Source organism: Cavia porcellus, unplaced genomic scaffold (assembly GCF_034190915.1).
Source record: "Cavia porcellus strain 051 isolate PalLab524CR breed Dunkin Hartley unplaced genomic scaffold, mCavPor4.1 scaffold_8, whole genome shotgun sequence".
NCBI classification, from domain to species: Eukaryota; Metazoa; Chordata; class Mammalia; order Rodentia; family Caviidae; genus Cavia; species Cavia porcellus.
In genome coordinates, this window is record NW_026947491.1 from 4,514,093 (window position 1) to 4,539,386 (window position 25,294).

General features: G+C 38.2%; 1 protein-coding gene across 1 annotated transcript in view; it reads right to left on the reverse strand.

Moving 5' to 3' along the window:
- Positions 1-25,294, reverse strand: part of LOC100726528 (intermembrane lipid transfer protein VPS13C) — a 91,409-nt gene that overhangs the window by 46,604 nt on the left and 19,511 nt on the right. Inside the window, 18 exon segments of the mRNA XM_063254229.1 lie at positions 1,612-1,724; positions 3,724-3,874; positions 7,135-7,282; positions 8,255-8,559; positions 9,768-9,935; positions 10,311-10,414; positions 11,266-11,295; positions 11,298-11,360; positions 12,929-13,088; positions 13,691-13,750; positions 14,210-14,289; positions 16,184-16,340; positions 17,815-17,948; positions 20,244-20,352; positions 21,030-21,177; positions 22,870-23,174; positions 23,659-23,826; positions 24,033-24,136. Of these exon segments, the coding sequence (XP_063110299.1) occupies positions 1,612-1,724; positions 3,724-3,874; positions 7,135-7,282; positions 8,255-8,559; positions 9,768-9,935; positions 10,311-10,414; positions 11,266-11,295; positions 11,298-11,360; positions 12,929-13,088; positions 13,691-13,750; positions 14,210-14,289; positions 16,184-16,340; positions 17,815-17,948; positions 20,244-20,352; positions 21,030-21,177; positions 22,870-23,174; positions 23,659-23,826; positions 24,033-24,136 (2,507 nt within the window).

Sequence of the window (25,294 nt, forward strand, 5' to 3'; positions counted from 1 at the left end):
ACATTACTGCCAGTAAGCTTTGAATGCCTTCACCTTATGAAGAGACAACTATTTTGCAACTTTTGTTCTTTAACTATTGACAGAAATGACCTGAGTCACAACTAGTGATCACAAGACACTAACTTTCCTAATATGGCTCCTGATGTAGACAACTTAGAGACCCATTTTTTCCTAAGGGGACACTCACACATTGTAAGACAGAACCCCTGTAAGGAGAACGGGAAGTTATAAGTGGCCACTGGAGATACACTTATGACACTTGGACATTGCACCAATGTCTAAGACAAATCAAACAAAGCCACTGCAGTACAAGTGTGAGCTGAGGAAGAGTCTTGCACAACAAGCAGCAGTGAAAACAGACAGGAAAGGACAATGTACACTGACAAGAAAAGCTTGACGGTACTCAGTGTCTAAAAGAATACAAAAAGTAAACAAGGAAAGAAGTAAAAGAAAAGATGAAAATTTGAAGACTGAGGAACCAACAGATAGTAGTCCTTAGATGAAATCAAGGTTCTTTTAACTGCTCCTTTCCTGTAAGGACATTCTCTGATGGTTTCATGCAGACTGGACAGCAGAAATTAAGACAGCTCACTGCATAAATCATGGACACTAAACCAAAGTTCAACAGTAACAACGTACAAATAGTATACTGCTTTAATCTTAGAAAACAGTATGAAATCAGTATATGAAAATGCACATTAAACAGATGTAATACCTAAAAATTCATAGATTTATGTGAATTACATATGCATAATAGGTATTAACATATGGCATAATTGATAGAATAAAAATATTATAGGACAGAATATAATAAAAAAAACAGCCTTCAAAAACACCACTGAAACATTAGCGTCTACCATTATAGAATTAGACTTTGGTTCTTAAATTTATTAATAGTATTATTAATACAAATTCACTATATATAACATTCATTTTATAGAAACACAATCACTGTTTACATTCATAGACAATCATGAATTTCAGAATAATCGTCCAAAGCTCTAAAGCCATTAAATTATTCTTAAATAGGTATCTACACATATGTATTTAGCTATGTCATAAAATGGAACATATAATTAATTGCACATATAAAAATCCTCTATTAGTGCAGATCAAAACACACTTTGGTGTCCATGTTAGCTAGAAAGAACTGGTATACCTTGGCCTACTGAGATTAAAAATAGAAATCCAGAGAAGACCGGCAGCAGAATCAGCACATGCACATGTGGCACAGGACAACCAACACTGGCAGATACCTTAACACTTCCTAATGAATACTTAAGTGACAAAACGCTAGTGTTTTCTTTTAATTTTAAAGAGAGTAAAACAGAACAGTAAAATGAAACAAAACAGTGATAGTGGATTTCCTACTATTGTTACTATACTGCACATTGTTATCCCCTAACAGCTGCTCAGACTACCGGCCCCAGGCCGCTTCCCTACTTTAGCTATTGTTCTCTGAGCCCTGTGGCATCCAGCTGCTTGAGGGGTTGGCAGAGAGGCCTGGGGATGGCTTCCTTGTTGCTTCTCCTCAGCAGGCAGGCAGGCAACTATTCTTAAAACAAATACCAAGAGCAACAGTGCATCCCCACCAGACACTTTACTACATACCTGACTGATGTCACTGTTATAAAGGATAATGGACAGAGATTCAAAATGAAAGTCAAATTGGAGTGTGACGGTCTGGTCCACAGAAGGCTTTAAGTCTGTCAAATGTTCTTGTTCTGATGGTTTAAACATGAAAATTAAAATTATAAAGATTTTAAGTAAGCACATTATTTCATACATATTTTAAAAGCTGAGATAATAATTGGCTATACTAAATTTATGTTATTCCTTCCAGTACTCTTTAAATAATATTATGTGACAGTATATAAAAGCAGCAATGATTACCTTATATTTAGTACAGGGCAAAGTGGCAAAGGGGAGACTGGACAGTATTTCCAGGCAGTTTTAACAGTTCTTCAATGTAAGATCATTTGTTACCATTTTTCATATCAAGGCATTTTCACCTGCCTGTTTCCAACCATCCTCAAGAGGTTACGAGACAGAAGGCACAGAAAGCCGGAACATGTGGGCCCAGGTTAGGCAGTAAAAGCTTTGCTGCAGAGCACAAGTCTTACTACCTTTAAATACCCACACTGCCCACCTCTGCCTTCAGAAAGTATAGGATATAACTCAGCGGTAGCATCAGAGCTCAAATATGATGGAAGCTGGGGGGAAACTTAGGAATTTTGAGATGAGAGAGACTTCAAGAAAAATTTAGTCTTTTTTTCTCATATTTAGACAGGACAAAGCCTGCCTTCAGTTGCAAAGAGACTCAATGATTCTCTCAGAGACTGTTTCTCTCTTTGGTTACAATATAGGAGCTTCTTATCTTACAAATTCTACAAAAGGAAGCACCTCATAATTTTAACCAGGTAGGTTTCTCCAAACTGGAAAGTCTTTGTTTTTTTCTCCACTTTTCCTAAAAATAATTTACATTCCAATCTTCACCTCTGTGGCTCGCATCTGAACTCAAATTTTCCCAAGTTCCACATGAACATCAGTGAGAATGGAAAACAAATCTGATCACAGGTGGATCTAATGAGATCATTAACCAAAAAGCATGCCTGTCATCTATGCTCTGTTCATGTCTACATAGCTCCTGTCTAACTGAGATACTCTGCTCCTCCAGCACTTGTCTAGAAGGCAGCATAAAGCCAAATGAAGGAGAACGTGTTGGCCTCACCAAGCTATGCAACACAAATAACTATCTACTTAAACCAGAAACCTGTTCTGTAAAATGTTCCCATCATCTGTGGTATCCCTAATTCCAAAACATGTCAGTCCACCTATACAAGCAGTGTTAGTATGGTATTATTTCTTGGCAGTTTTACCAATTAAACTGATGATCTGAGAGCATTTGCAAGCACATACATAACCGCCCAGCACCATTTATTACAAAAGCAAAGGGTACTTCCTCTTTTCAGCATGGAAATAGTAACCTATTTGCATTCTAATAAAACATCTGGTGTTCATTCTAATGACTTCAAAAAACTGTATTTGATAGAATTTGTTTAAGAAAGTAAAAGAAACTTTTATTCTACAACGACTATCATTTTAAAATGGCTGAATTTAAAAGGTTCAGTGCTTTTTTTTTTTGTCTTTTTCCTTTTTATCGGTACCGGGGATCGAACTCACGACTGCCTGCTTTCAAGGCAGGCGCTTATGCTGCTGAGCTAAACCCCCAGCCCGGTTCAGTGCTTTCTGAAAGTTCAGTTTAATAATATGAAACAGAGCTGAAGTTCATATGACTGTATCCTTCTCCACATCAGGTAAGTAAAGCTTCTTTCTCAGGGTTCAGTCACCCACGGGTGGTGACACCACACCAAGTCCCTTTTCTCTCCCAAGGACTTTGGGACCAGGCCACACTGCTTGCCTACTGACTTCCTCTCGGTGTTCACTGCCTGCAAATGATCCCAAGTTCAGTGCCTGGGGAATTCTGCAAATGCAGCTTTCACAAGTCAGGGCAAACACGGATCATGTGGCAAGAATGAGCTCATCCTCTCGTCACAGATGACGGGCAGATCCCCTCCCCCTGGGAGTTTCCAGAGGCAGCTGCCACAGGCCCTCCCCAGTACACTGCCCAACAAGGAATGCAAAATTAAAGGGCACTCAGTATAAAGAGGGTACCGACAACAATGTTTCAGTCATCAAGCAAGCATCTTCATCTATTTCTACCTCTCAGGTAGTCTGGTCCACTTGGAATATCTTTCCTCACTCTCACAGCCTCCTGAGCAGACAGTGCAGGGCTTGGCTGTGGAGAAGCTTCCCCAAGATTTTCCAGCAAAATTTTCATTAGAACTGTTAGGTCATCTTCACTGAGAGCAACCTGGAAACAGGCAATAACTGTCAATATAAAGTAATAAAAAATCCAGAATATCATACATACATACATACATACATAATTAAGTTTAACCAACTGTTTGCATCTTTTTAAAAATAAAGATGGGGTGAGATTGTAGCTCACTGACAGAGTGTTTGCCTAGCATGTGCAACCCGTGTTCAATCCCCAGCACTGCAAAAATAAAAAGAGAGAGAGAAACAGAGATGGTGATGGACAGACTGGGAGTTGGGAGGAGGAGTGGAGAGAAGATTGCCACCTGTCCAGTGTGAGACACCTCTCCTGGGAGGCACCCTCTGCTCTGCCCATAGCCAGGCCCTGCCTCACCACCATACTGCCTGGCCTCCGCCTAGCTGTCCCTTTCACAGGCCTGAACTCACTTCCAAGATCCCACCTTCTCACGCCCACTCCATCTCTCTTCCAGGCCCCATCTGCTCCTCCTCCTACGGTATTCACTCTGCTCCAACAAGTTCAACACCAGATGGTACAGTTTGATTTCCAGTCTCCAACAGAAAATAAGATTTTCTCCTGTTCTGTAGCTCTGTTCACACAGTACATATGCACCTGGACATACATAGACTATCTTAACGTATCAAAAATAATACCTTTTACAATAACAACGAACATAACTACAAAATATTTTCTAAAACCAAAACACACACTAGGAAGGTAGCATCTTTTCATCTTTTAACTTTACAAAAGAGTATTTTATATTTATAAAAATACAAAACAGCAAGGTTCGGACTCAAGTAGATCTGATTGCAGCACCCTAACACTTTCAAGCTGGGATGCTGGCCGGGTTTTCTTAGCTTTCTTACATCAAGTCTGTTAGTCTTAAAACAAGAATAGTAGTATCTTCCTTACACAGTGTTGCAGAACAACACACTTGCTACTGGCTATTAAAGTCTATTAAATCAGTACTTTCTTATTCTATCTTTTGTAAATTTCACTTCCAGACACCAGAATCGTAAAACTTTGTTTTCAGAACTTACACATGGTCTCACACCAACACGTACACATGCACAGTTAACTTCCGGATGCAAAGGTAACCTGTGTCCCCTAAATTAGATCCCTTCAGCCTGCAACACTGCCTAGTACCCCTCCTCAACGAAAATAAGGAGATACTTTTGCACAAGGCAATGATCAGGGACTTCTTGTTTGTTTCCAGCCCCGGTCCTTGGATAACAGGAATAACACCAATTCCTTAGAACTTCCTCAGTGTCCATTCCTATCTGGATACCAACCAAGTTATCACAGTAGCCCAAAGGGCAGCTGACCTCACCACCCTGTGTGCTTTGAACAAAAGTGCTATAGATCGCCTACTACACCGACCTTCAGGAAGGCTACAGGATAATTCTGAAAGGTGGCCCCAGAGTTCTTCAAGAACTGTCAAACAATATACTGAAAAGAATTTATTGGTGTCACTTGCCTGATATCTTTCTCAGCAGCACCCTTGACCCAGGAAATTACACGAACCGTGCCCAAAGCCTAAGTGATTCAACAGGCCTGACTCACTGACAGATCGGGTTGTGGAAATGTTATCCAGTGTGGCTGCACTACTGAATTAACAAGAGCCCTTTGGGTAAAATAATGATCATACTTTGATGCTAACCTGCTGGATTTACTGCTTTTTTCCTTTTTCCTTTTGATATATTTCAAGCATAAAAGAAAAAGAAAATACTATAATCCTCCCATGTGCCTACCACCTGGCTTCATCAAATCTTAACAAGTTACCACATTTCCTTCAGATCTTTTTCCCTTTACAGACATAGCTGAATCCTCCATGCAACTCTGTGAGAGCCCGTTCCCACATCCATGGAAAGACTCCATCCCGAGTACGACAATTATTTTCATGAATGCTTTCTAACATTTACCATTACTACATATCCTATAACTTATGCAACCCTTGCTTGTTAAAATATTTTCAAGTAACATAAAACTGTACTATCATTTTGCAATTAATTTTTTTCATTTTTATCTTTAAGATATGCTATAATTCTGGTTCATTTATTTTAGATACTTTGTAATTCCCAAATGTGACTAATTATAATTTTATCCACATTGTCCCATTGACAGACATTTACATTTTACTTTTGCTTTCAGGAAATCTGTAACTCTACAATCTTTGAAAGGAAGAATCAAATATTGTCCTGGAATCTAATATCTTAGCAATAAGGAGAAATTGAGGCACAGAAGATATAGTCTGGAATACAGACTACCCTACAACTTCAGAGAAAAAACTCTGCAATATATAGTGCTCTGTGAACTGAAAGAAAGAACCCATGCTCTGGAGTATCAATCATTCAACCACTCTTTCATTTAATACATCTACTTGTACTCACTGGGACATCTACTTAAAAACCTTCCATTTGCACAACAAGCTTCTACTTTAAATGCCTTCCTAAATGCTCCTCCAACCCCTTCTTATCACAGAACCAACCCTAGAATAACCACGGATACCAAAGCTACTGACATTATAGTTTGGTTGGCTTTTCACTCGTTCAATTTGCTTACTCTCTCCCCACTATCTTGACACGTGCTGTAGAGCTTCCCACTTCACACACGGGTACTTGAGAACCACAGGGCTAGTACACTCCCATAGCTCCTGTCCCCGGTCTCTCCTGCTCCCGGGAGCTGGCACAACACCTGCAAAGACTGCCTCTGAGACGCTGCTTCACTGCTCTGCTACCAACACAAACCTCTGCCTACTCAAAGTGATACTCCAGGAGGCTTCCTACACCTGAAAATACTACTCCGTCACTGTACAAATATTGTGTCAATCGAAAAACTTTAATTTAAAAAGAAAATCACAACTAAAAAATCTCTGTGGTACGTGAACATCACTTTTCATTCTCTTACAATTTAAACACACTAAAATTTTAATAGAATTTTCCAAAAGTAAGAACAGTAGTTTCAGCAGACTCAACAGGTTTATCTTAGTCCCCACCCCCTCTCCTATGTGTGCAAGTGTGCACACACACACACGTTGCTAGGTCAAGTGCTCCCCCACAGGGCTACATCTGCAGGCCCTCAACTGCACCAACTGGCCTGAAACCTGAGCCATTGTACCAGCTCTTTCAACATTCTTGCTAGTTTTACCACACAGCTAATTAAAATGTAATAAAAGAGCAAGCGACAAGGGTGCTCTCACTTGATAGAAAGCATCTCTTTTAATACACTAGAACTGCACTGTGATCCACCATGAAGGTCCACCTACAATGGCCATCTATCTCATGTGATCCGCATACCTGCATAGGTTTTAACTTTCCTTTTATCTCGATCCCAGGAATTTGCATGTACCAGGTTGCTGATAAGTTTCGTTGTATAGACAAAAGCATGTTTACTGGTTTTAAGATTTCAATGTCATCCTGTGGCAAGTCAGCTTGCAAGATAGTTCTGAGAAGAGAAACAAGATCATGCTTCCATATACGCTTTAAATTGACATTTAAAATGACAATATCCCACACTGTTTAAGAGTTTCCACAAGGCACCTTCCTAAATACATAAAAGCTACTATCAGAACTCTTTTAGAACATATTTCTTTCCATAAATCAGAGCAAATCAGAATAAAGTTTATATATAGTTATCAAAAACAAAGACATAACTTCCAGAAATTATCACTGTATCATTTGCTATCTTTCACAAAAACTATATGATACAGCAGCTAGTATCTCATATTTGTACTCTGTGAAAACAAAATAAATGAAGCAATCATATACTCAGTCCTCAATATGTTACTTCTCCAAATCCAAAGAGAAAAACACATCAAATCTAAAGTGACTCACATGGCAATAAACATTTCTAACTTGCCTACAAACAGCCATTTGCACGAGGAAATAAGAACTCTGACCGCTAAACAGAGTCAACACCTTCCCATCTGGATTCAAAAATCCTTTAAGCACCACACTACAAATACTAAATCTTACTACAAATTTAGGAAGAACTAGCTATGAGCAAATGAAATGAAGATGTATTTCTGAGCAAGTACATACATTCTGTAACATTCTCCATAAATTTTTTTTCTTTGTTCCTTGAGATAGGCTCTTGCTATAATACACAGCATAGTTTGGAACTTGTGAGCTCAAGTGAGCCTCCTGCTTCAAGTACTACAGGCATGAACCACTAATCCCAGCTAGTAAGCTGATATCTTTTAACATGTAAGTTTTCACAGAATGGAAAATAACATTCTAAACTTGGTACTACAAAATACAGATACTATAAAGCACACCATTATATTGACAATTAGTCAAAAATGATTAAGGTTTCATAATTAAACAATGAGAGTAAAATATCACTATTTTAATCCTAGGAAAACTATGTAAAAATCTTCTTTCTAGCAAATTATGACAGTTACACACATAATTTTACCTGGACAGCTTCAATTGAGTGAGTTGGACCTTCATTTTATCAATGACTGGAGGGAAAGGGTAACGTTCTGCAGGAAGCAAGCTAAAGCTGTTTTCCACGCTGATTAAACCGAGATCTGCCACCACAGCGTTAGACGACACTGAAGACTGAGGGATAATAATAACCGGTGCTTTCAGGTCCACATCCATCGCAAGGCGGAAGCTCTTCTGGGCCAAGTCCCTCACACTAGAAGCAGCTCTCTCTGCAGCCTGCATGGTAGCCGTGCTCAAAGCTTCCTTGGCAGCTTGGAAGTTGTTGAGGAAATTCTGTTGGAAGAGAATGATAGTTAAAGACTTCCCCCCAAAAGATGTTTGTTCTCCAAAGGAAAACACTTTCAAAAGTACGTGCTGCAAAATGAACAACTAAATAAGCATAATAAAAGAGATTATTTATGATTGTGTACGTGGAGAAGAGTAAAGTCTAGGAAGATATACCCTGCGCTATTAACAACAGCTACCTCCAGGGAGTAAAGATTCTTAACTTTCATTTATATTTTTTATTCTTTTTTTATTTCTATTTTTAACCATTAATTTTATGATGAAGTTCTGATATGATTCTTTTTAAAATGTTTCTTAGTAACTATGCCACATGCAAGGAAAGGAATGGAGGACAGCACTTTATCTCCCCAACAGTAAGTTCTATTCTATACCTCTAGGTCGCAGTAAATACAGTCTACTTTTAAAAATGAGGGTTCAGGAAGCTTATTACTGAGTTTGTTTCTAATGTACTGCATATGGATGGACACAAATGGTTAACCACCTACAATTCTGCAATCATGACTAAGAATCAAAACTTCTTTATTTAGGTAGGATGCATTTTCATCTCCACGCAACCAGAAAGATTCTTCCCAGCAAAGAAACAGTTGCTCTTACAACTCATGTTCTTAATATCCACCATTTGTCATAAACTTAACCTCTTCCTCTTCTCCCGAAATAATTCACTTTCTACACAAGTGAACATGACAGTTCAGAGAGAAATTCATGAAAGATAAGCTCTGGTTAGCAACCCTGCTAAAAGCAGTAAGCAGACTTAAAACTTTTCAGCATAGGCTACTTCCATGACAGATAAAAACAAAAGAATTCTATGGTCTTAGTGATCACAAATATAAGCAACAGCTGTAAATTCTAATATTAGTTCTTAAGATACTTGCCAAACTTCCTTTAAAAGTTCTTTTAGCTAAACATCTCTACGAGCATTCCCATAAACAAGTACTACTAAAAAGTCCTAAATTAAAAAGCACTTGTAAAATACACACCTAAAAAAATGCTGGAGAAACACAGCTTGTGTACTTACCAATGAGTTTTAAAATTCACTTAGTTAACCATCATCTAAAGATCTCTGACTGCAGTAATCTGGCTGGTGTTTGGGTGTTTAACACAGCCCACTGTGAAGACCTGGACTCCCTGGGTTCAGGAGTACAGGCAATTATTTAGGCCCCAATGAGAAATAAACACATACTGAAACATACACTTACCAACAGAGACATGAAGAATTTATGAACGTAAACGATCTGAATACAACCCACTTTGAGACTAAGTCTGCCATCCACTTTAGACACGTCGGCATAGGCTTCTCCTTCTGTGGCGTCTGGATACAAAGTCATCTGGAACCGAAAGACTTCCTCTCCCAAGATGGAGACAGCCTGAAAGGATGAGATCATTGGCTTTGGCACCGGAGAGTTGCAGGCCCTTCTCTGTATCACAAAGTTCCTCATTAGAGAAAGTGACCCCCGATTCAGCCTTAAACATTATTAGTTAACCCAACTTATTTGACAGTAACTTTTTTCCTATCGTTATAAAAAACCCTTTACTAAAGGCAGTATCAGTCCATCATTGCACTTTCAGAAGTAACCAAAAGGTCTAGTGTGCACATGACAGGAAAGCAGGTGGTCACCATCTATATCCCCACCCTTAGAGAAGGCCTCATGTGACAGACTAGTAAATGCATTGGACAACAACAAAAAAGCATCTCAAATATAAAACACAAAAGACATTTCAGTTGAGAAATCAATTTTTACCTTTTTGTAAATGGACTTCAAATCAACATTTGTTACTATGATATTCTGAAGTCTGGCAAACATATCAGTCTGTTTTGGCTTCACAGAAACAGAGGCGTCCATTCCTAGGGAAGGCAAGACTTTCACAAAGGATTCATTCAATCCAGATGAGTCAAGTTAGCAGTGCTGTGTTCAGTAACATACTACTAACATACAGAGTCAACACAAGCTATTATTAGACATACTGGTATTGTTATACCAGTATTCACGTATGAGGTATGTAAGACAGGTTACACCTTTAAGTACTTCATGCATCTTACATAAAAGTTGTGAGTTTAAAACCAAATAAACAAAACACCTAGCCAGACCTGGAGGTGGAGGCCTATAATCCCAGTACTCCGGAAAGCTGTCAGGAGGATCCCAAATTCAAGCCCAGCCAGGGCAACTGAGCAACTTCAGAAGAAATTAAGTTCTCCTGGCTCAAAATTACAAAAAGTTTAAAAACTAGAGTGAGAGTATAGCTCAGTGGAAAGCCTCTGGATTCAATCCCACAAAGGAAAGACAGGAAAGAAGGAAAAGAGGAGGAAAGGAGGAAGGGTAATGTGCTGCTTCATTCTTTCAAGCCGACAACATCAAAAGGTCACAAGTGTCTTTCAGAAACTCCTTTGCCTATGCTACATACGGGGAAAAGGCAAAATAAATAAACTATTTTTTAAAAATTCTGTGATGTCTCAATTATCAGATTATTCTAAAAATACAAGTACAGAAACAAATTAAGGCCTCAGATATAATCTGAAATTTTAAAAATACACATGGAATGTCTCAAGTCAGAAAAGAATTATAACAAATTTACTACAAACATTTCCAAATATACCTTTAACCTTCAGTGTAAGGAAACAATGTTTGACTCATAAGAAATTCACCCCTACAAGCTCACTTTTGCTGGATGTTTATATAACAAAATAGAATTACTCACCATGTATTTTAACATCAGCTACAGAACATTAATAGCATCTAATTCAGCTGTAACCTTTAAATCGAACATATCCTTTTTAGAAATGGTGCCAGATACTAAAAAGTAATAGAAAATTTGTGATTGGCAAAGTGTAAAGATGATAGAACACACAAAATAATCTCAAATTCAATAAAATAAAATTGTACTAGGAGGAGCCAAAAAGCTCTCCATTAAGATAAAATGTGACTTTGAGTCAATTTTCAAAAACCAACCCAAAATAGCAGTTTCCCTTCACATTAAGAGTAAACATAACTACTGTTAACATCCTGATTGTGTTATTCATGACATGAAAATTTCATTGATTTTCCTTCAAGAATAAAATAAAACACTTTAAATTAGAATTCTATTCTATTCGTCTAAAAGTTTGATTTTAAAACCTGTCATATATTATATCAAAACAGTAACTAATACAGAAGTAAAATATGTTGACTAGTTAACACAGTTCATTTTATTTACTATGGCACTTATTATACATGTTATTTAACTATGGAAGCAATCCAATTTTACTACAGTATATGCAATGGCTCTATAAAGAATTGTAAAATAAATTCAGAATGGATAAGATATAAATATAAAGGACTACAGTTCTTTTAAAGTTCTTTCCTATAAAACTGCAAAACCATCAGGATATGTATTAGTAATTAATCCCCATTACATGATGATAAGCTGGTTTTTTCCCTAATACCAAATGTGGCAACATCAAACCATGAAGACCAATCATACAGCAAAACCACAAGACTGTTTCTATGAATTAAAATTGCTTGTAGGTTATTGTAATTTTAAATGTTTATTTTTCATGTATTCAACTATTTTTCTATGTATTCTATTTATATGTTATAACAGAAGACTCCAAGGCTATTACCTCTAGATACTGTACTGCTGTTGCAAGCAAATTAACAATAAAATGGGTAAAACGCTTTTACTCTAGTTTAGAACAATTCGCTATCTTCCAAGGTTAAAAAAAAATCAGATCCTTGTATCAGATGTAATGGTAATAACAGTTTTATTCTAAAGATCCCAGTAATACCAATCTATTCTAATTGAATTACTGTATGTTACAAGTTCATATCATACAATGTGAAAAACCAAAATGATGCTTGCTCTACAAACCAATACACATTCTCTATTGACTGTAGATACTTCAGAGCTAACATTTCACAGCTCAAGGTATCTGCCTAGCAAACATGTTCCCAGATCTATTTAGAAACAGAATGAGTCCATCTTCTCTGTGAGATTCCTTCAGTGCGCACAAGGCTTGAAGCCTGCTCAGCACTAGACAGGACTGGGCGCAATACAATTTTGTAACTATGCGTGACTGCATTCGAACTTTAACTTCTTCCTTTCTCATTTCTATTGCACTGAAGAATGCAAAGAGATGTCAATGCAAAAAAGATGCTATCTAGCCAGTAAAATAAAAAAAAAACACCATTAAACAACATTTATTTAAAACATTTCAATAAACTGATGTATAATCCTATAAGGAAAAATTTTGAGTTCTTTCAAAACTAACTTAAACTGTCAAATCAGGTATAGTAACATCAAGATAGTAAGTATCTTCTTAGCTTAAAATACATTACAGTATTATATGAGAGAAAGCATTTGACCATTACTCAAAAATTAATACCAGCTTTGATGGCAATACTTCTGGACTCCCCTACAAGTGGTTTTAGCTCAGATTCCTTCCTAGAAGACGACTCAGAGGATGGAACAGCCGATGACAAAAAATCCATAAGGGAAAGTAAAGCTTCTAAATGAAGTAATATGTCTAAGGATGAAAATGAAACCTAAGAAAACAGAGAGGCAGAGTAAGACATAGTAACATTTGTGTTAAGTTTCAACACACACAACTAGCACAAGAGCAGTTCAATTAAAGAAAAGCCCTTAAAAAAATGAATTACTACCAGCATCAATTCTTAGAAACACTATTATGTTAATTGTAATCAGTCAGTAAACCAATACTCTTCCCACTCCTGTGTGCAAACATAATTCTATTGTCCACAGGGTTTGAGTTTTAAGAAAATGTATAGGAAGCGTCCCAACACTGACTCATTTGCAAAAGGGAATGTGAACAACGTCCTTAATCCTAACGCCAACACACAACGCTAACATTTAATGCTGAATCAGTATCAGGCCAAATAACTATGGACAGCATTTCCTTGAGAATACATTATTTGTTGTATAAGTAAGTAAAGAGCAATTTACATCTGGGAAACAAGCAATCTCTTTATAAATCAAATTAATTTTTATAAAAAGTGTATTTTAATTCTATATGCACTGGCTTTATCGACAAAAATTAATCTATTTTTATTTTCACAATATTCTAATGTTAGCACAACCTTACAACTCAAAATGGCTATGAAGCTACATTTAATCATTACCAGCTTACCTTTAGTCTCTGTTTGGTATTGTCATGAACAGTTTTAAATTCCGGTCCATCACTGTCTGCCTACAAACAGTGGGTAATTAAATCAATGGATTACAAACACTAAAATTGCATGTACTGAATAAACATCCATTTTTTACTTATTAAAGTATGCTATTAAAACACATTTCTTATAGGTAAAGAACATGATTTAAACCACATCTCCCATCCTACAGATGAAAAGAACTACTCTGGAGGAAATACTAATGGACAAATCTGAACTGCAGGGGAAATGCTTGTGTACTGGATGATAATACACTCTGCTTCAGAACACAGCACAGCTTCTCTGTTCCACTTGTCCAAACCACTTGTCTGGTTTCCCTAGAGAAACCAGAAAGTTAACAAGTGTGTGCAGATGCTTTCAAATTCATCGCAGTCAACCCAAGGATAAAGCACACTTTCAAAGGAGAAAAACTGGAGCACTAAACATGAAGGGAACAGACATAACTTAGCATATTCAGGAGTTAGACAGAAAGCTGGTACCTTGGTCAAGGCCATCTTCAGGAGCGGCTCCTTAGTCACGCGAGAGGAGCGCACGATGTGCAGAGGGCCTCCTTCTGCGTCTGGGGGCAAGAGACAGGCTGGTCAGCACTGCAAATGCCTCACACTTTTACACAGCATGAACAGCCAGTTACATTAAGGTATGTTCATCAACACTAAGAATTTTACACTAAATATGAATTACACTGCTAAATTTTAGTGTAAATTTTACACTAAATATGAAATCATGCTTCAAGAAGCCTGGCTTTGAAAAGAGAGAGAAAAATCCCTAAAAACAACAAACCCAGTACCAGTCAATTATATAACCTGTGAGATGTGAAAAAATGTTCAGCATCACTGATCATTCAGAGATGCAAATGAAAACATCACTGAGATTTCACCACACCCCGGAAAGAATGGCCAGGATCAAGAAATCAACCAATAACAAATGCTGGAGGGGCTGTGGGAAAAAAGGAACCCTTCTTCACATTGGTGGGAATGTAAACTGGTGCAACCACTGGGAAATCAGTGTAGATTCCTCAAAAATCTAGGATTGGAGGGCTCACAGTCTAGCTATTCCCAACTGGGTGTCTTCCCAAAAAAATTAAGAACATCATACCACAGTGATACATGTGCACTCATGTTTATAGCAGCACAGTTTATAATAGCCAGATCTTGGAAAAAAGCTAAATACCCAGTGATTGAGGAATGGATAAAAACAAATGTAGTGTTTTTATGCAATGGAGCACTACTCAATCATAAAGAAGAACAAACTAGAGACTTTTATAGGTAAATGGATACAACTTGAGACCATACTCATTAGTAAAATAAATAAGACACACATGCGTAAACATCATATTGTCTCATTAGCATGAAAAGCTGAAAGAAACAACATATATATGTGTATATATATTTATATATAAAAACAGTCAAGATAATTTAAAAATTATGTAACATTTGATACTACTACTATTACTCATTTGAGCAAATCACATATTATATGCTATAAAGAACAAAACTATAAAATACATAAAAGCAGGGATTATTCTCAATATGAGCTTGTTTTGTTTTGAGACAGGGCCTGGCTATGTAGTGCGGGCTGGCCTTGAACTCCCAGAGCTTCTCCTGCCTTGGCCGCTTAAGTGCTGGGGTCACAGGCATGCACTACCACGCACGGCACAAGCGTGTTTTCCTAAAGCTCTTCCACAGAGTTCTTATAAACCTTAAATGTCACCAGAAACTTTTAAAAGTTGTCTCATATCACATTGTTCCTTTTCTATGAGAAATCCAGCATAAAGATGAAGACAGCTTAGGAAGAGGAAAGGGACAAGTGTGGGGGACAGGTGAGGGAGGGAAGGGAAAGGGGATGAAGATGTGTGGTGTAAGGTGTCAACTCCACACAAAGGAAGGGAACTTTACACACTACGCACATGTACTAGCACACTAAAACTAAGAAAGAGAAAATGAATTTAGGAGATCCAAGAAACTCACAAAACAACAATTTAGTTTTTACTTGAGGGGAAAAGAGACTTCTGGATTATGTTAAATTTTTCCTTCCATAAACTTCTGTATTGCTGAAATTTCCTTTTTCATAAGCATATAGTGATATACATGAGAAGAAATTTTAAAATACATGTAATTTTGAAATGAATAGCAACAAATAAACTAACTCAACTTTCCCAAGTAAGTCCCTGTATGTACCCAGGTCCTGGTCTCCTGATGGATCAGCTCTCGTGGCACAGTTACAACGAAACAGTGCCTTTCCTAAGTACTGAAGTATCACACACAGTGACAAGTGGCTCCTTTTCCAGAAATACTCTACTCTACACTACCTGAGTATGTATGTGTAACTAGGTAAGATGGTAGGTTTTAAACCGTCACATGCCTTCGCATCAATACATTTAACCTGAATGATTATGGTGACACATGCGGGGTGGCGATCCAGAAGACCACCTGCCTACTGCATAACTCACTGACCAGTGAAATCCAGGCACCGCATGCTGACTTGCTGGAGATAAGCTTCAGCGGTCACGGCATAAGCTTGAACTCTAGCTTCCACTCCAAGCTGCAGGACACTGAGCTCGTGCACTGGCCTCCCACTCTTTTCCGCCTTTTTCATCAGCATCACCATAACCTGTAGGAATGCACCAGTATTACCACCCACGATTTCACTGCTGCACAAGAATTTAATAAGGACACTGATACAACACTGAGAGTCACACAATGTAAAAACGTCCACCTTCTTTGGTGACTGGAGGCGGCATCATTTACCCGAGGCGACACCTATGCTTGTTCAGACTGAAGCACTGCCACTTTTTTCTAGTGGTTTTCTCCACCCTGACCACTGTCCTCAGGGAAGGGAACTACCATAGTATCTACAGCAAATCATATTAGAAAGGACTGACAGGTTTTCCATCTACATATGTTAATTACACACTTGTCAAAAAATTGACTCCGATCAGTCTTTTAATTATCAAGCTTAAAAATCTTCAGTAACTAAGCTAAGCATGGTGGCACACGCTTGTAATCCCAGCACTCGGGAGGCTGAGACAGGAGAATCATATAGCAACTTTGAGACCAGCCTGGGCTACAAAGTAAGCTCAAGGCCAGACTGAACTGCAAAGGGAGACACTTTCTCAAAAACACAAACAAATAAAAATAAAAATAAAGCTTATGTAACTGATATTACACAGAAAACATACTGGAGGTTTAACAATCCAGAATCTAGTTGCGAAGTGAACACAGAGCCCATTCATTCATCTTTAGCTCAGAGGAAGAGCATGACATTTAGAGAACTACGCAACAACCAGGTATTTTGGGAAAGGTCCGTGGTTCCCTGTACGCTCTATGCTTTCTCACAATTTCATGCCCACTCCAGTCCATCCTGCCCCCCCCTTTCTTAATCTCCTTTTCTCAGGTTATTTACTGCTGCTCTTTTAAAAGCTCAACTCAAAGTTACACTTCCTGCAGGAAAACTCAGTTTAATACACTTGCGGACCCTCTCGGTTTGCTCAGATGCACCTTCCCTACCACCCGTGCCACAACCTTAACAGAACCCTAACTGAGCACATCTTTAAGGGGGAACAAACACTTCCGAGCTCAAGGTCTAGGCATCTAAATACCTAGCACGTGCAATGAATACGTGCTGAGTGTGTGCGTGAGGGAGAGGAAAATCTACCTGACCTTTCCTCAACAATCTGTAAATGGAAGTACACTGACCGAGTACCATTCTGCATGAGTACCATAACGCTTAGTGTACACTTACTGGTTTTATTCTCTTTAGAATTTCTAACATTTGTAAAGGATTTTGCATCACTAGTTCCCTGTCTTGTTATGCTTAGATAATAAAAAACGCAAAGCAAGACACATTCTGGCTGTCTCATAATCATTAAAAGGAAGTTATAGAAAATTCTACAGCTTTCTCTATGTAATCTTATATCCCCCAAACATAACTCATCCTTAAACTCTCAAATTTTAAACATCATTACATGTAAATAGCCTACCTAAGATTTTTTTCACCCATATTAATTACCAGAAGCTTATTTTAATACAGGTAATTCTACAAATCCATTAACTTACCTCTCTACAAAAACATGAAAATCACCTACCTCTTTAATTTCAAAATTCAGCAGTACATTAACAATGTTTACAGATCTAATTTCTTCTCTTTCAGCTCTTGAAGCATCTTTTGAAGCTTGTAATCTCTGTGATGTAGAAACTTCAGGGGCATCTTTGATTTCACCTACAGATGTTAAAAAGAAATTCATTCACTTCTATGCACACATTTCTTACACACTCAGGAGGACATGTAGAAGTGCTCTGGACCTAATGAAGGAACTAAAAATCCATAAACCAATAACCCTTCTGGCCCTCAGAAAACCCACAGTTTAGTACAAGAGACATATACATTTCAACTAAAAACAAAAGACTAGGCATGGTGGCACATACCTATAAAAAACAAAAGACTGGCACTCTGGGAAGCTGAGGCAGAAGAAAGGCAAGTTCAAGCCCAGCATGGGACTATTAACAACTCAGCAAAACTATGTCTCAAAAAAATAAATAAAATACTAAAAAGGCTGGGGATGCATCGCTTTGAGTTCAATCCTCAGGAAGGGTGGATTGAGAGACACACAGACACGCACGCACACCCACACACCTACACCCACACCCACACACACACACACACACACAGTCTGCCCACTAGCCAGCCAGGCAGCCATACCTACTCACATGGAGTGGACAAAGGTTAACAGACTCTAAGGTGCACAGATGACACCAAACAAGGCACAGCCTGGTTCCAGCGTGGGGAAGAAAGGCCTGAGGGCGGAGGCATCCTCCAAGCAGAGCTGAAGACATGCTCCCGAAGAGTGGCTCCCTACAGCTTTACATAAAACTCGGGGAGATACGAGACCCTCCACAGTGGGACCGGTCGGAGCACAGTGACCTCTGGGCAGATGGGGGCACTATCTAGGCCTCGCGAGCCATGCTGCACCTCACTCACAGGGATGACACAGGAGCACACACTATAAAAACTCTGCCTCGCACACAAGATGTGTTCATGGATGTTACAATATAGTCAGAAAAACCCTGAAATCCTATGTTTCACTTTAAAAAGGGGCAAAACGTTTTAAATCTGGTACTATCTGGTGTTATAAAGGCACGCAAAAGCTACCCAGTAGGAGTACAAACCTAATACAAGTTCTTTAGTGAGCAATCAGCAAGATCTGCCAAATGATTACATCAATTTGTTAGATTTTTATGTTACTAATAAATTTAAATTAATAAAGATTGCACAGGCCTTAACTGATATTTTCTTATGACACACAAGTGCAAATTCAGTGCAACGTGATACAAATGAAACTTTGGAAGCTTGAAATTTCTGTCAGGAGAGACTTGCTAAATAAATTATGGCACGTACTTCCACAGGCTCTAATACCAGGCCGCCATTAAACAGAATGAAAGCCGCAGGCATGCTGGCAAAGGCCTGTAATCTCAGCACTCTGGGAGGCGCTGTAAATCAAACTCAGCCTGGGCAGCTCAGCAACACAACAAGACCCTACCTCGAAATCTAGGAAAGGGCTGGGAATGTAGCGCTGTGTACAGCCCTAGTACTTGTGCCCTTCGGTGCCATGAAAAAAAGACAAAAATGAAGACAGCCTATAGGGAGCATATAAACAGATATAAAAAGTACACACAAAAGATACTGATAATTTAGGAAAAACATAGCAAGGTTCACAAACACAGGTGCTAATTTGAAAAACACTGAAGATTATATCAATATGTGTGTGTGCATAACACATTATTTATATACATAAGTGTGCGTGTGCGCGTGTATATACAGCAGCATGGAAAGTATGTAGTGGTTAAGTCAAAAAGGCCGTATCTGATCATTTAAATTTGCTTACATATTTATTGCAGCATGTTCTGGGATCTTTGGAAGGAGTGATAATTTATCAACTATTTTAATTCTTACAGACATCTGACTACTAAGCCTAATTTAAAAATCATATGGAATGTGCTACCACAGCTTAGTGGCAACTTAATTGCAAATTTAATAATTACTCCAGGACTTCATAATACCTGCTTGCTTAACTAATAAGAGTCAAGCATCTTTAACCACGATGTGTTATTTTATGTTTTTGCTTTTATTTTTAAGACAGGATCTGTGTAGTTCACACTAGCCTTGAACTCACCACGTAGCACAGGCTGGAACTCAGGACAACTCTCCTGCCTCAGGCTCCTAAATGCTGGGCCATCAGCAGGCAGCAGCATGTCCAGTTAACACATTTCCACTGGGTGGCACTTTGTTTATTTGCTGGTAATACAAATCCAAATCATGAATGTGTACCTGCTTACCTCACGTGTCCTGTCTGTGCTGGGCTGCAGGTGCAGCACAGGGGTAGTATGTGCACCTTAACTCCTAGACTCTGGATTCAAATCCCAACCCACCATACAGAGAAGAGAACGATGTCTTCTTATTGTCTATCAAACTGCAAAATAACCGTGAAATATTAGCCACCTACTGTGCATCTCTTACCTGTCTCTGGTACTCTTGGTTTCACTTTATCTAACTCTTCAGGAGTTTCACCAAGATTTTCCGACAGTATTCTAAACAAAACATTAAGATCTTCTTGATTTAGACAAACCTGTGAAATATTAGGTTCAAAAGGTAGATATATTTCATTTAAAATGCAGCAGTTTATTACAGAACATTCTCAGAAACAAAGCATGAAGCACAGAATAACCCTACCTTACCAAAAATATATACAATTACTACGCACGTGTTTCACTATTTCATGTTAACATTTTATTTTCAAAGATAGTAACATAAATCAACATTCACTCCACTGACTTAATTTATATTATTTTTTTCCTGAAAGGTATAATTAGAGAGTTGATTTTTTTAAAAGACATTCTGCAAATACATCCAATTTTGTCTGTTTGTTTAAATTGAGTGAAACAAAATGGCTGTTTTCAGTTACCAGGCACTTCTCCCAATGCTATAATTATCTTAGAGGTACTACATAGATGACCTTAAAAATTAAGTGATATATGATATACAGCAGACATGAAACCAGGAAAATTTGTGCACAGATTTCCTTCCATATGTACAGAAAATGTAAAAGTTAAATATTACTTATTTAGAGATTTTTATTGAAAGGGGTAATACCTTTTTGAACTGTATCTTACTGAAATTCTTACATCATTCAGTAAAATACTCTACTTTTCAGGGAGTTCTATATTAATAAAGTATTCAGAATGTAAGACTTCAATGACCAAGGGTTTTTTTTGTTTTGTTTTGTTTTTTCACTTGTGCACTTACATTCATTGTATCAAGATGTCCTTTAATTTCCACAACAGGTACCTTATGATACCAATTTGCAGGTAGATTTTGATTTACAAAAAACTCAAAGTTAATTGGGTGCAACAGCTGAATATCAGGCTGGGAGGTGCCTGGTTGGATCACTGTCCTAAAGAAAAACAGAAACATCAGATGTGGACATGTATGAGGAAAACACAACATGTCTTTAAAACAGCAAAGGCAAGCGGTCATTTGCCTTTTTAAAATACTGATTTGAAGCAGCATTACTTGAATTTTTCACTTCAAAACCGAGTTATAATTAATTGATAATCCACTATCAGGGATAAATTAAAATGTCATACACTGTACACTATTAAGAAAACATTTTTCTTTTAAAAAGAAATTTACACCGTTGAAGATGTGCAAGAAATCATCAAACTGTTTCTTGAGGACTAGCCGAGTTAAAATCACCAAACAGAGGTATTCAAACATACTGCTACAGTGGACCAGGAATGTTTCCACAAGATCAGAATGGAGAGGACAAATGACTGCTGCCTAGAGACGTCACGACTGTCCTGGGTGGTAGTGCAAGGCACGATGTGTGGGCGTGGAGATGCTGCTGTGAGCAAGCCTACTGTACAGCCAATCACACAGAATCACAGCACATCAGACCACACAGAGTACAAAGTCTTGATCATAAACTACTGTCACTGGCTTATGGATTTATTATACTTTTATTACGTTAAACTATATTTACCAAACAAATGTAACTACAACAGCTTGCCCCGTCACACTGACAACAGCCTCATCATCTCTTGCTGACTGTTGATCCAGATTACAAAAGACCACATCAAAACAACTGACCTACACCAGCAAGGCTCATCCAAGGAGCACTGTGACATTCACACAATGATGAAATCGCCCACAACTCGTTTCTCAGAAGGCAGCCTCACTGCTAAGTGATGTGTGACTGTGCGTTTGTTGGTATGGAGACCAAAAAAGACAACAGTAACAGAAACATTCTCAAATCACATGTCTCACAAATTTACTCTCCAACAGTATTTTCTGCAACTGTCTTATGAGTATTACTTTTTAAAATATGGATAGTTAAATCACCTTGGATGGAATAGGTCCTGAGTTTTAATTTTTTGTGTGTCTTCATGTCTCACACAGTGTGAGCACTGAGGGTATTACTTAGAGAGCATTCAGGCCAAAAATGCTTCGGCTTAATCAAAACCCATGAGGAATCACTCAAAAAAAGAGTTGTTTCATGGAACAGCCAGATTATACCTCTCAAACCAGCATCATTGTAAGAGACAGAAAAAGGTGCAAGAACTATTCTAGAGAAAGCATTTATCAGGAAAGAAGTTCTTCTCAGTAAGAATGGAAACAGTTATGTGTGATTCTGGAAGGGGAGGGGAAATTACTACAAACAACATCACTGCAACAACTGATATGACCTTAATGCAGACTGCACGTTAGGTGATATTACGGTGATACTATATTTTCAGAATCTCATAAATACATTGTAGTTAACATCAAGAGAATGAATTTTCTTGTTTATAGGACACACATGGTGAAATATTTAGGGGCAAAAGGTCAAGATGTCTATTATTAAATGATTCAGCAAAAATGTTTTACATTGTAAAGATGCTGTAAGTAAATGACAGCAAATGTATAACAGACTGGTGAATGTAGATGAAACATTTATGTGTACAGTCTTTATTTTTCCAGTTTTAAAAAGGAAAAAAACCACTGATTCTGTGAAACAGCAACCTGTTGAGTATGAACTTGAATGATCATGAAATATCATAGGAAAAGTGAACCTAATACTTAAGCCCGGAAACACTGGAAAACACACCTGGACAGCTTCAGGTCCGTGAGCTGCACATCCATTCTATCGATCACAGGAGGATTTACAGACCCTTCCCCAGACACAAGACTGAACTGGTTCTGAACTCTGATCAAACCAAGGTCCACCACAACAGCGTTGCTGGAAACAGAAGACTGTGGGATGACAATAACGGGTGCTTTCAAATTAATGCTGACAGAGAAGCGCAAACTCCGCTGGGCAAGGTCTTTCACACTGGTGGCGGCCTTTTCTGCAGCCTGCGCGGTGGCTGCGCTCAGGGCCTCTTTGGCTGTCTGGAAATTGTTCAGGAAGTTCTGTGGACACAAAGGAAGTACGGAGAAATTGAAACAGAAAGCAGGCTCTCAAGAGGGACACCACCTTTTGTCTCCATGATGCTGACACCTTTTAGGACAGGTAACTTTCTGTTAAGCCTGCTGTGACCATGTTAGATGGGAGCAACTACTAACTCATCCAAGGTCACGAGCTGCCTGGCTTACACAGGGGTTACACAGGGTTACACAGCTAAGGAAAAGGAAGGACGGAAATCCATTCTCATGATTTCTGCATGGAAGAATGCGGCTTCAATATTTACTCTAACAAAAGTAACTTCAATTCAACACAAAAATCATTAAATCACTCAGATTTTAACTGTTAAGACAATTTACTTGAACCTTCATACATAACTACCACATCTAATCAAACAATATCACCTACAATGCAAGATTTGGAACACTTGCAATCATAACTATCAGCATTGTTTCCTCAGCTGAAAAACTCATATGAAAATAGCGATTTTACCAAAAGGGACACAAGGAACTTATGAAGATAGACAATCTGAATGCAGCCAACATTCAGCAACACCACGCCATCCACTTTGGACATGTCAGTGTATGAATCCCCTTCAGTCGCATCTGGGTACAAATCCAAGTTAAAATGAAAAACTTCATTTCCCATTATTGACACAGCCTGAAAAACAGAAATGTGAACATATTCTTTCTACCAAAGTAATGACAAAGTAAATTACCACTTAGAATATGGTTTATATTTATAATCTTTATAAAAAAAACCAAACATTTTCATGAAGTATACTTAATTTCAAATACATTACTTTAAAATTGGATTTTATATGCAATCACCAAAAAAATAGTAATCATTTATTTAGTCCAACTTACTTTTTTATGAACTGTCTTAGGATCAACGTCTGTAACAATAATATTTTCCAGTCTGGCAAAAAGTGACTGCTTCCTTGACTGAAGAGAAAGAGAAGAGTCGAGGCCTGAAAAAAAAAATTAATATAACTTCTATAGATCTAGAATGAATAAGATATTTATTTCTATTGTATGGTGCAATTTTTAAAAATTTAGCAACATCTCAATTCCCAACTGATCAACAAGCTATAATATTAGATATTTTATACTTTTATAAACACTCAACTTCTAAGTTAATAAACATTAATTACCTGAATTTTCAATCCTCTGACAAAAGTACATGAGAGATGATCTCGGGATTTAGTATATCCCTTATATCTTAAACCCAGGTATCTACATGGAGACTATGGAAGTGTCACAAATCCAGTTCATTCTAGTTGATGTACTACCAGATTAGAAAGGACAAAAAGAAATCCCTACCTTTCAGGTTCTTAAATTCTTAAAGGATTTCATGAAACAGACTGAGCATATCTTTACCTTCAGCAAATGACAATACATTCTTATAACTATTAAGACCAGAGACAGAGCGAGATGCATTTCAGCAGCTTTCTCTATAGACACTGATGGCTCACAGGCTTTCTCTCATTGAAGGGCTGCTGTGCAGAAAGCACAAATGCACAGAGCAGTACTAACCTCCATTCCATCACTACATACAGACAGATAACTACACCCATGATGAAAAAGGCTGGTGAAGAGCAGGATGTTCGCAGACTGCGTGTGCAAGCCGGACTGCCACTCCTGCCACCCGTCAGCATTTCTGCGTGGACATGCACTCTTCCACCCTACACAAGCCTGCGCCAGGCCCACAGCACCAGCGCACGCCATGAAGGAGCGCGGCGACGCCCTTGAACAACTGTGCCCCAAGAAAAAAGCACCCGATTCAACAGTATCCTGCTGGCTCTACCCCTGCCGAAGGCCTCGTTCGTGTATTCTTTAACATTGAAAGGGAATAAATGAAAAAAGAAAAAAAAGCTCATCTTTTAATGAATTTTAACGCTGTATTTTTTACCTTGTTTTTTGTTCTGTTTTGTTTGGTGATGCATGGAATTGAACCCAGTGCCACCAACAGGCTACATTCGCAGCCTTTTTCATTTCGTATTTTTTTGAGATGACGTCTTGGCTAAGTCACTAAGTTACCTAGGCTGGGCTTGAACTCTAGCTCCTCCTGCCTCAGTTTTCTCAAGTATGTTACCTTCTATCTTTTTGGGGTTTTTTGGATCCATGAC